Source organism: Brassica napus, chromosome C9 (genome assembly GCF_020379485.1).
Source record: "Brassica napus cultivar Da-Ae chromosome C9, Da-Ae, whole genome shotgun sequence".
Lineage (NCBI taxonomy): Eukaryota > Viridiplantae > Streptophyta > Magnoliopsida > Brassicales > Brassicaceae > Brassica > Brassica napus.
The window spans coordinates 11,620,307-11,633,169 of NC_063452.1; the positions used below are offsets into that span (position 1 = coordinate 11,620,307).

The window sequence follows — 12,863 nt, forward strand, 5'->3', positions numbered from 1 at the left end:
ATTTCGTGGGGGATTAGGGTTAGAGGCTATCGTGTTGATAACGTGTTATAAAAGAGATGTTGTGTAAGTTTATTATTACTCATGACCAGAGGTCTATATTTATACAAGTATTAGACCGTCTTATTTAGACCGTCATAAGAGAAAAATAAATCATATTCCTAATAGGAATAGGAAATAGTACTTATCCTAAATACATATGGAAAAAGATAAATATGAAGTATAGATAAATGTAAACTTTCATTCGCTTAAATCATTAGCGAATGTACCGGATGAATAGCTGATGGGCCGTACGGTTTGGGCCCGATATCGGTTGATGGCGACTTGGTTTATAACAAAAAGCTATTTGTATTCACGAATTCGGGAAACCATCTAGCAAATGGGGAAACAGCACACATGTAATTTACAAAGACCCAAAACGGGACGAAATTTTCCACCTATCTTCTTTTCATTTGTTGTCATCTCTCATCCACATCATTTTCCTTCTCTCACCCACCGTGAGAGTAAAGAGAAAAAGAAGATGATTCTGATGCTCTCTTACTCTCCGGCGATAATCTCAGCCGTTAAATATGTGGGGTCGTCTCCGTTCAACACTCGACGACTTTCTGAGCCTAGTATCTCCATCTCTAGAAACAAAAGCTTCTTCTTACACTTGAAAGAGACGAAAGAGAAAAGAAGAAGAAGAAGAGGAGAAGATGGGAGAGTTTCGATCGTTTGTGATGCAGGAGGGATGTTTCCGGTGGACCCATGGGCTCCAACCATAGATTCACAGAGCATAGCATCGCAGCTCTTCGCGGTGTCTCTGTTTCCGTACATAGGTTTCCTCTACTTCCTCACCAAATCCAAAACTGCTCCAAAGCTCACACTTTTCGGATTCTACTTCTTGCTTGCCTTCGTTGGAGCTACGAGTAAGTAGAGCCTGTTTTTAGCGTTTGCGTCTTGCTCTTCTGATAGCGTTTAGCGTTTCTTGATTTCCTTTTTGGCTTTGGTGATTTGATCAATTGAATTTGGGGTGTAAACGGTGCAGTACCAGCTGGAATATATGGTAAGTTTCTTCCACATTATATAAATTTCTCAGTTAATGTTGATGGTGGTTGATCTTGGAAACTGATTGATTTTCTCTGTTTTTTTAATATATTTAATTGGCTGAAAATGAAGCTAAGGTGCATTATGGAACTTCATTGTCGAACGTTGATTGGTTACATGGAGGAGCTGAATCACTTCTTGCTCTAACCAATTTGTTCATCGTGTTGGGTCTCAGACAAGCTCTGAGGAAGTCCGAAGATAATGATGAGGAAACTCCAACAACAACAAGTCAACAAGAACAAGAAAAATCTTCAGTCTAGTAATATATGGAATGATATGTTCTTATTTATTTTTTTTTTGGAATTTTACTCTTTTTGTTTAATTAATAAGGGGTTATAAATGATACTCTTTCTTTTTCATTTTAATTGTCATTGTAGAATAACATTTGCATTTCAAAATAAGTATCCTTGTAGTATTACAATGCAAAATTTATTATTTTATGCTATATGATTCTTTATATTTTTCAAATCTATTTTTTATTGGTTTAAATATGGCTCTAAATATAATAATAATTTTTTTAAAAAAATATATAAAATTAAATATTTTTAAAATTTGTGTATATGAATCTAAAATGACTATTAAAATGAACGGATGGAGTATAACTCACTGGCATCTATTACCTGTTTTGGACTGTAACTTATGGACAATGTCAAGCTTATAGTCCATATACACATGCGTGGCGCCAACGCTAGTTAGATGCTCTTACCTCTGATATTTGAATTATCTTTCTTGCTATGCTAAAGTACATGAAGGTATATATCGTATTGAGAGTATGTTGCAGCAAAAACAAAATCTTGTTCAAAGCTTTGACTGGATGAAAAAAACTCGGAATCTAAAAACATTAAGCATTTATTAAGCTAGTGCTAAATATGTTGGAGAACAGAATGACTCAAAAGAGACTCGTGGAAAGAGGAACAATTGCATCAAGCTCATAAATTATTAGTTAAGATTTATGTTAAATGTTAGCTTAGTCATTAGTTAGACGATTAAGGGGTTCATTGGCGGTGACCGTAGAAACTGTAGACAGCCTTTTTAATTTCTAGAGCAATCTTTTAAAATAATCATACCTTTATTTTAGAAGTTGTAGACACATTTTTAATTTCTACAGCGATTTTTAAAAGCAATCATGCTTTTATTTTTAAAATTGAATCCAAAACCAAAACATTAAAATAAGAAATATGTTAGCTTTAGAAAACATTTTCTCTAAAGTTTTTATTTAGTGTTCTGAAAAAAATTCTACAGCAAAATAAATGAAAGCAAAAGTTAAAAATTTAAAGCCAAAATCTTAGACCAAAAAATAGAAAGCCACAGATTCAACCAATCAGATCCTAACACACTAAATATTATACGTACTTGTATATAAGTAGAAGTGTACAGCTACATACTAATTTTTGAACACAAACACGAATATAGAAAAAAATACTAGCTTTGATCCAAAAGCAAAAAATACCACTATTCATGAAAAGAAGAAGAAGAAAAAGAAGAAAGCGTAACTAGAGAGAGATGCGTAGGAGACACGCGCGAAGCTTCTTTTCTCTCAGACACGCTTTTCGAGGATGACTCAACGGTTTTACGATTTGTACGGCTCCACCGCTTTTTCAAATCCCTCCACCGCCTGAACCTCCTCTCCGCCGCATCTACTTTTCCCACAACAAAAATTTCATCTTGGATTGAGAAGTAGACCTTGGCACCGTCTTCTTACCTATGTTTAAGGTCCTACGTCTTTGTATGACGTCCGTTTTGAAACCCTACTTGACCGTATCTTTGAAGACCTGAAACTACCCTGGCTCCCAGGCTCGCTTCAGCTCTTTAGCTTACGGCGTAGATCTCTTACTGTCTTGTGCAGTCCCTTCCAGTTTGTTTGACATCTTTCCCTCTACCCTATTTTAGGGTTTCGTCGGATAGTATCTCTGAACCCTCCTTTTACATCAACACCCTCGAAGCTCGTGATGACTCACAGACTCTCGAGATCTGATAAGGAGAAGTGGCCTTCAAACCCTAATCCTAGAGGCCGCAGAGCTCCGGTGAAGATCCCATCTTCCAACACCTCTGTTCTTATAGAAGAGAACAGACTCACGTTGATTGGAAGAGTTACAAATCCCGCGGTACAAAAGACAAGAGCTCTTGTGGACTTCTTACTTCAACACTGGTCAGTTGTGGGAACTTTCACAGGCCGTGACTTGGGCCCCAACCTCTTTCAATTCAGGTTCGAATCGGAGGCTGATCTCCAATCCATCCTCCGCAGAGGTCTGTACCACTTCAAGCGCTGGATGTTCATCCTGCAAAGGTGAGAACCCAATGTCTCTGACAGTTTCCCTATCCTCATTCCTTTCTGGATTGCACTCCATGGCCTACCCCTTCACTACTGGACAAATGAATCCCTTCACGCTATTGGCTTGGAACTGGATCATGTGGAAGCTAAGGAAGCATCGAAAGGAAGAGTCAGAGTGATGATTAATGGGATGAGGTCTTTGGAGTTTCATCTCGACATAGAGCTTCCATCAGGAGAACTCAAGACTGTGGAGCTGCAATATGAAAACCTAGACAAGCATTGCTTCTCTTGCAAGTCTCTATGTCATGAAAACAAAGACTGTCCCTCCTCTCTCACCCTCAAAGAACGTCTCTCAAAACCTGTGGGAATTAATCAAGCTCAGACGCTGAACCGAATTGAAGCAGACAGACGTCGACAGGATGAGCGAAAACTCTCTAAGACTTACCCCTCTGACACTCATGATAGGGGAAGAATCTCTGACAGCAGACCTTACTCTAACACAAGGTATGAGGACACTCGACGTCCCTCCAGAGATGCGGACTCTAGACAGTTCCAACGGGAGAAGGACCAGCTAGCATCTCACTCCAGGAGCAACGTGAGGGAGCCAGCTTGCTATAGCAACCAGTCTGTTACCCACCGACCGTCAAACTCTCAAACTCACTCTGCCTCCTTGAGACCCATTCCTTCTAATTGAAGTGAGGGCTCCAGAAGACAACCTCGTCCCGAAAAAGAAAGCACCAGAGTCTGGGTGGAGAAGGCCTTCCAATCAGCTAATACTAGACCAAGCCGTGTCCAAGCCTCTCAAACTCCATCCCACACTCCATCTCCAAGACCGGCGCGAAAGCGTATGAAATCACCTCCTCCGGGTGGAGATGACTCAAGTGCCTCAAAGGCTAGGAAATCTGCGCTGCAACGCCTCTCTACCCACCTCTGGGAATAATCTCCTCCAGCATGGAGTCTCCATCTCCAACTCTGAGAGTATGCGACTACAGGAAGTGGAAATCCAGTACCTAGAAGACACCTTCCGTAATCAGGTTGTTAATAGCTCCTCCAAGCCCTCAAGTTCTAGAATCCCAGCCTCGGAACGCTTGTCTCTCCCCGCGCTTCTCTCCTCCTCCCCTATTAGGACCCTAAGTGAGGACCAGCTGCATGTCTCCCTCCGCCTGGGAGGCCTCCCGGAGTCGGACCCAGTGGAGGACGTTCCTCCAATGGCTGCTCAGAAAAAGAGACGAGGTAGACTGCCAAGCTCAGCTAAGTCTCAGGTGATACCAAAAGCTCCACCAAAGGCAGCAACAAAGAATCCGGCGTCTAATAAGAGGGTTAATTGCACCAGTATACAAGGAGTGAGCCTCAAGAAACGTCGAGTGTCAAAAGTCCAAAGCTCTCCTTGCAACAGGCACCCTGGTGGCTCAGGTACAACGGCTGTCTTGTCCCCAAATGAAACTACGGACAACACTCAGGATCTCCCTACTCCAGCTCGTCTTATACCGGCAACAAGCAAGCGTGTGGTGGATTTTCGGACTCCACCAAACGCTCTTCCTTAGCGTGTGTAAGCTGGAACTGTCAGGGAATTGGAAACACCCCTACAGTTCGACGTCTCAAGGGAATTCGAAAACATCTTTCCCCCGACATTGTGTTTCTTATGGAGACTAAACAACAAGATGAAGCTATTTTCAATCTTTTCAAACGCACTGATTATACTAATCACTTCACTGTCCCCCCTGTCAGGCTTAGTGAAGGACTCTCCTTGTCTTGGAAAGATGATGTTGATATAGAAATTTTGGATTCTTCTCCCAACTTGATTGACACTCAGATAACCTCAAAACAGAACTCTTTCTTTGTTACTTTCGTGTATGGAGCTCCACGACATGAAGAAAGGGCCGCTTTCTGGGAACGCCTAATGATCCTGAGTGCTCAACATGACGAGGCATGGCTCCTCACTGGTGACTTTAATGACTTACTCGACAACTCCGAAAAGGAAGGCATGCCTTTGCTGGGAGGGCTCCTTCCTCTCCTTCCGGAACTTTGTATCTCAGTCGGGTCTATGGGATGTTCAGCATACATGAAATGCCCTTTCCTGGCGCGGTGTCCGGTATAGTCACTTTATACAATCCCGACTAGATAGAGCAATGGCCAACTGCGCATGGTCTGAGTTATTCCCATCTGGCTACTGTGAATACCTCTGCTTTGAAGGCTCAGAACACATGCCATTAGTAAACTTTTTCGATCAAGATGTTGCTAAGAAGAAAGGGTCTTTCGATTTGATCGACGGCTCCAGGAAATTCCAGCGATCCGGTAGATTGTAGACCGATCTTGGGACAAGAACCGAGAGGAATCTGTCATCTCCAAAATCTCTAGAGTCAGAACCAGCATTATTGAGTGGTCAAAAGCTCAGAGCTTAAACAGCAAAAAGCGTATCATCTCAGCCCAAAATGAACTCGACACGGCTCTCTCTAGTCCAACTTCAGATGATGCCCTCATCATGGCCATCACAACTGAACTGAACAACGCCTATGAAGAAGAAGAGAGCTACTGGAGACAAAGAAGCAGAATCCAATGGCTGCAGAATGGCGACAGAAGCACGAGTTTTTTCCATGCGGTAACCCGGGGACGTAGAGCTCTAAACAAATTCTCGGTCATATAGAATGAAGATGGAGCTGCTGTGTTCACGGAACCTCTTATCACTAGCACCATTACAAAGTTCTACAAAGATATCTTCACCTCCCAATCTCGGGATGGACTGGAAGTGGTAAGAGAGGTTATCCAACCGCTAGTTTCCCTGGAGATGAATGCAGCGCTTACTGCTATACCGAACCACCAGGAAATCAAAGAGGTTGTGTTCTCAGTCAACACAGACAAAGCGCCTGGCCCGGACGGTTTCTCAGCAGGATTTTATCACTCGTTTTGGGATATCATTAGTGAGGATGTTACTTGGGCTGTTAGAAGTTTCTTCGAAACCAGTATCCTCAACCGTCGCCAAAACGAAACTCATGTCCGCCTCATACCAAATATCAAAGGTCCTCGGAAGGTCTCAGACTACAGGCCGATAGCTTTATGCTCCACTCATTATAAGATCATCGCCAAGGTTCTCACAAAGCTGCTCAAGTCGATCCTCTCCCACCTGATCTCACCACAACAATCAGCGTTCGTGGCGGGTAGAGCGATCTCTGACAACGTGCTGATCACTCATGAAATTCTACACTACCTACGGACATCAGGGGCGAAAAAGCGATGCTCAATGGCCGTCAAAACCGACATGAGCAAAGTTTATGATCGGATTTAGTGGGCCTTCCTCCGGGAAGTGCTCCGGTGCTTCGGTTTTGACTCCATCTGGATCGATTGGATAATGGAATGTGTCAGCTCTGTTTCCTACTCCTTCCTTATAAATGGTTCTCCACGAGTTCGTGTTACTCCTTCCCGTGGCTTACGGCAAGGTGATCCTCTATCTCCATACCTCTTCATACTATGCACAGAGGTTCTCTCCGGACTATGCCAGCAAGCTCAAGATAAGGGATCCCTCCCTGGTCTGAAGGTGCGCGCAACTCCCCGGCAATAAATCACCTCTTGTTTGCGGATGATACTATGTTCTTCTGTCGAACAAGCCATGCGAGTTGCGCCGCTCTCCAAAACATCCCTACTCGGTATGGAAACGCCTCAGGTCAGATGATTAACCTCCTAAAGTCGACCATTACCTTCTCCTCTAAAACCCCGTTTGAGGCCCGAAACCGAGTTAAGCTCCAACTTCACATCGACAAAGAAGGTGGTATTGGCAAATACTTAGGACTAACGGAACATTTCGGCCGCAGAAAACGAGATATTATTGCCAGTATCGTGGATAGGATAAGACAGAGATCACACAGCTGGACGGCAAGCTTCCTTTCAGGAGCAGGGAAGTAAGTGCTCCTTAGGGTGGTCTTGGCTGCAATGCCTTCATATGTTATGTCCTGCTTCAAGCTCCCCATCTCATTGTGTAAACAAATTCAGTCCATCTTTACACGCTTCTGGTGGGATGCTAAGTCGAGCACTAGGAAGATGAGCTGGATTTCATGGGATCGCCTTACTCTCCCTAAGTCAGCAGGTGGACTTGGCTTTAGGGAATTTGAGATTTTCAAATATGCTCTTCTCGCTAAACTAGCCTGGCGGATACTCAAGGATCCTAGTTCACTTCTGTCTTGTACCTTATTGGGCAAGTATTGTCACACGTACTCCTTTATGAAGTGTTCTGCGCCAAGCTCAGCTTCACACGGCTGGAGAGGTATATTGGCAGCTCGAGAAGTTTTTAAAAAAAGTATGGGTTGGGCGGTGGGAAACGGGAAAGATATAAACATCTGGAGTATGTCTTGGCTTGCGCTAGATAAACCTTCGAGGCCTGTTGGTCCCCCACCCCTCAGTTCCATAGATCTGTGTGTCAAAGACCTCTTCCTACCTAACTCCACCTCATGGGATCTTACAGCTATCCGCTTACACTTGCCTCACCATGAGCGTGAGATTCTGAGCTTAAACCCAAGCTCCTTCGGTATGTTGGACACCATCGTCTGGCTCCCAGAAAATAATGGTGATTACTCCGCAAAAACTAGGTATGTTATCTCTAAGCTAAATGTTTCTCCACTCCGACCTCAAACTTTCAATTGGAACCATTGTGTATGGAATGTTGCCACCTCTCCTAAGGCAAAACATCTACTCTGGAGAATTGGAAACAATGCGCTCTCGGTGGGAGCGAATCTTCTAGCTCGTGGCATCATGGTGGAAGGAGCATGTAAGAGATGCGGTGCACCTGAGACAGCCCTTCATGTCCTCCTGCAGTGTCCGTATGCGGTACGCGTCTGGAACCTGCTCCCAGCGACCTTAAAGCCATCTCCCGACACCACTACCACGATTACTCTGCCTCTACAAAATAGCAAAAAAATAACATGTCTTCCTCCTACGGGCGTATCTAATCCGATTCATCCATGGCTCTTCTGGTACTTATGGACCAGCCGCAACAGACTCATGTTTGAAGATCTCGTACTGTCAGAAGAGGAGGTGATTCTAAGGTCACTTAAAGAAGCTAGGGCATGGCAAGAAGCGCAAAAGAAAACTCGTCCCTCTACTAACTGGCCTGCAACTACTCGTAAGTCTTGTTCCACCTCATTGGCAACTCATGGATTATCTTGCTTTGTGGATGCAGCTTGGGATGTAAGGTCTGGTAATGGGGGCATGGGATGGAAGTTCACAGACAAGGGTTCCGGTTTTACCTCCCAAGATTCTACAAACCGATGTCATGTAGCCTCTGCCCTAACAGCAGAGACACTCGCGGTTAAAGCTGCTCTAATGGCAGCCGTTTCGTCTGGCGTCCGAAGCCTTACTCTGTTCTCGGACTCAAAGACCCTCGTTACTCTGCTCATCTCAGGTGGCAAGTGTGTCGAGCTTCAAGGCTTGTTGCATGATATTCAAATGTTATGTACCTCCCTTGACTCTATCTCCTTTCGCTTTGTACCTCGTTTAGACAATGTTGAGGCTGATTCCTTAGCTAAGGCAGTTCTCTTCACTCTCTCTTGTCAGGCCTCTGAGCCTATGTAAGACCTTTAAGTTTATTATAATGATGGTTTGTTTAAAAATCAAAAAAAAAAAAAAAAAAAAGAAGAAAGCGTCAATTGGCTTGACTAGTTAATCAATTTTGGTGGCCATATATACACGTTAGTTTTGAAGTTTGAATACTGCGTATAGGTTATTTTCTAGCGTGAAAGCCACATCATTACGAATTATCCTACATTATACTATCTAACTAGGAGTTTTCCTCTTGTACCATTCGCAGAGAGAATAATTTTAAATTAGTGTTATGCACCGATGCAAACTTAATATTTAGAGTAAGAAAAACTATCACTTATTTCGTTGTCTTACGAGTGCTTTATCATCAGTGAGGGTCAAGAAACTTGTATCCACTTGAAATGAATCTAATTCATAGTTTGATGTACAAAAGCTTGAGGAATCCATTAACAATGTGCATACATTTACATACCAAAACTCATGCATACAAGTTCATCTATAAATATAGAACCTTGGCTCTCAGAATTCACCAAGGCAGAGAAACAATAAAGAAAAAGAAGAAAACAACACTTTGCAGGTGAAAACGATGTCGTGTGAGGAAATGAAGTCAAAAGAATACATGAGCCAAAAAAATGCCCCGAGAAGTCTGACTCTGAATCAGATCAGATTATGACGGTGTTGGGTTTTTCCTCATTAGCCCAAGAATAATAACTAATCAAGTTATAACCCAAAAGTCCAAGAAGAAGAGATATGTAGAGAAAAATGGAGAAGGATGAAAAAGTGTGTAGAAGAAGAATTGTGTAGAAGAAGAGAGAAAGTTATAGAGTTAGATATTTTGAAATAAATAATAATTTAGAGAAATTTAGAACTTGTTGGAGTGTGCTCCTCCACTTGTATAAATAGGGGTGCTTGGCACCATTTGTAATCATTCCACATCAAGGAAATAAAGAGAGAAAACATTTGTAAGAGAGAGTTCTCAAAACAAAATCTTTGTAAACCCTTTCCAAAATTATAAAGAGTCTTCTTCTTAAATCTTTTAGTTGTCTAATTCCATCTTCATCTCATCGATATTGGGTAATTTTCCCAACAAGTGGTATCAGAGCCAGGTTCAAACATAACATCAAGACCCGTGAGATTCAAGATGGAGGCTACCGTTACCGTTGAAGGTGACATGTTCAAACTCACGACAGACAACTACTCTTATTGGAAACCGATGATGGAAGATCACCTTTATTGTAAGGATTTGCATGAACCCATCATCATGAAGGAGAAGCCGGAAGGAAAGGATGATAAAACATGGGAAATACTAAACCGAAAGGCGGTTGCTGTAATCCGTAAGTACATTGACCGATCTCTCTTTGAACATGTTTCTACCTACACAAATGCTTTTGAATTATGGACAAAACTTGAATCCATGATTCAAATGAAAACACCTCGAAACAAAGCTCTTCTTGTTCGACGGTTGGTAAAGTTGGAGTACAAGGATGGCCAGAGCATGATGGAGCACTTGAACAATTTCAAGGGGATTGTAAATCAGCTTAACAAAGTTGATATGAAGGTTGAAGACGAAATGCAATCCCTTTTACTCCTTAGTTCACTACCGGAGAGTTGGGACACACTAGTTGTCACTCTAAGCAATTCAGCACCGGAGGAAAAGCTTACCATGGACACCGTCACTGATAGCCTTCTAAACGAAGAAGTTCGCAGGAAGGAGCGAGGTTCGAGTTCTTATTCAGAAGCTAACATTGTTGATAGACTAGGTAGAGAAGAGACTCGTGGCCAAAACATAAGCAGAGGACGAGACCAATCTCGAGGAAGATTTAAGTCACGTCCGAGAGTTACTTGCTATTACTGTGGCAAACCGGGTCACATGAAGTCGGAATGTCGGTTTCTCAAGAAAGACAAACAAGCCGGTAATATCAAACCAGACCGGTTCAATCCTACAAAGAAGCATGAAGACAAGACTACCACCATTGTGGAAGACCAGAGCAAAGAATTATATCTCGTTGGAGAATGTAATCTTAGCTCTGATGATAGCTCATGGATCATTGATTCTGGTGCTTCTTTTCACGTCACCCGTCATGGAAGCTTCTTCACAACCTATCAAAGTGGTGACTTTGGTAATGTTCAAATGGGAAATCAAGGAAGAAGCAAGATCATTGGAAAGGGGGATGTTATTCTTACATCAAACACTGGATGTAAGATAGTTCTCAAGGATGTGAGACATGTTCCCGACATGCGACTCAATCTCATATCAACCGGAAAGCTCGATGATGTCGGCTTGGACAGTCATTTTGGTGGTGGAAAATGGAAGTTAACCAAAGGAAGTTTTATCATGGCTCGAGGAAGAAAAGAAGGCTCATTATACGTTACTCAAGCCAAGCTTTGCAAGGAAGAAGTAAATGTCGCAAGTGATGACATTGATATATGGCACCGAAGACTCGGGCATATGAGTGAGAAAGGTTTAAATATACTTTCTCGCAAGAAACTTCTTCCTGATATGAAAGGTATTCCTCTCTCACCATGTCATGATTGCTTAGCCGGAAAACAACATAGGGTCGCTTTCCGAAGATCATCTACGCCTATGAGAAGAAAGCATATTCTTGATCTTGTGCATACTGATGTATGCTCCATGTCCGAGAAATCCAATGGAGGGGCATCATATTTCGTCACCTTTATTGATGACCATTCAAGGAAGGTATGGGTATACCTTTTGAAGTCAAAAGATCAAGTTCTTGATGCTTTCAAGGAATTTGTAGCCCAAGCAGAGCGAAGTACGGGTCAAAAACTCAAGTGTGTTCGATCTGACAATGGTGGAGAGTACCGAGGTCCCTTTGAAGCGTTTTGCAAAGCTCATGGAATCAGGATGGAGAAGACACCACCAAAGACGCCACAACTGAACGGGCTAGCTGAAAGAATGAATCGAACGATCACAGAAAGAGTTCGGTGCATGCTCTCTCACGCTAAACTACCCAAGCCATTTTGGGGAGAAGCCATAAAGACTGCAGTGGACGTCATAAATCTTACACCATCAGTTCCTTTGGAAGGCGATGTCCCGGAGGAAGTTTGGTCGGGTAAGAAGGTCTCTTACAACCATTTGAAGGTGTTCGGTTGCAGAGCATTTGTCCATATACCTAAGGATGAACGAGCCAAGCTAGACTCCAAGACTAAAGAGTGCATCTATCTTGGGTCACCAAGAGATGATTTCGGCTATCGGCTTTGGGATCCGGTTAACAGAAAAATTATCCGAAGCAGAGATGTTGTTTTCTTCGAAAATCAAACAATCGAAGACATTAACAAATCAAAGAAACCAAAGCTAAGGGTTGTAAGGAACGAAGATTCTCATAAGCCTCAAGATCATGAACAAGTGATTGGAGATGAGGGCGAAGGGGATCCTATCATGGATCCGAATGGTGATGAAGGTGAAGAAGAAGTTCAAGTGGAGCCAGAGGAAGAACATGAGCCAAGAAGGTCTGGAAGAGAGATAAGACCATATGTAAGATACTATCGAGATGAGTACGTTAATCTTACAGATGAGGAGGAGCCTCAAAGCTATGAGGAGGCCATAGGAGACACTCATAGAGATGAGTGGGTTGAAGCTATGCAAGAAGAAATGCAATCCTTGCATGATAATCACACTTATGAGCTGATGAAGCTACCAAAAGGAAAGAGAGCCTTGAAGAAAAAATGGGTGTACAGGTTGAAGTATGAAGAGAAAAGCTCAAATCCAAGATACAAAGCTCGATTGGTTGTGAAAGGATTCAACCAAAAGAAAGGCATAGATTTTGAAGAAATATTCTCTCCAGTGGTGAAGATGTCCTCTATCCGAGTGGTTCTTGGTCTAGCAATAGTTCTAGACTTGGAGATTGAACAACTCGATGTCAAGACGGCCTTTCTACATGGTGAACTCGAGGAGGAGATCTATATGGAGCAACCTGAAGGATTCAAGGTTCCAGGAAAAGAAGACTTCGTGTGCCGATTA

General features: G+C 42.7%; 2 protein-coding genes across 2 annotated transcripts; both read left to right on the plus strand.

Annotated features, from left to right (window-relative positions):
• Window positions 1-376: 376 nt before the first annotated feature.
• Window positions 377-1,498, plus strand: LOC125593401. The gene is made up of 3 exons (XM_048769976.1): window positions 377-905; window positions 1,025-1,042; window positions 1,156-1,498. The coding sequence occupies exons 1-3, from the start codon at window positions 377-379 to the stop codon at window positions 1,341-1,343; spliced, it is 735 nt and encodes a 244-aa protein (XP_048625933.1). The 3' UTR covers window positions 1,344-1,498.
• Window positions 1,499-4,227: 2,729 nt separating this feature from the next.
• LOC125592473 lies at window positions 4,228-5,453 on the plus strand. The gene is made up of 2 exons (XM_048767661.1): window positions 4,228-4,768; window positions 4,816-5,453. Exons 1-2 carry the CDS (start codon window positions 4,228-4,230, stop codon window positions 5,451-5,453), a joined length of 1,179 nt encoding a protein of 392 aa, XP_048623618.1.
• Window positions 5,454-12,863: the final 7,410 nt, after the last annotated feature.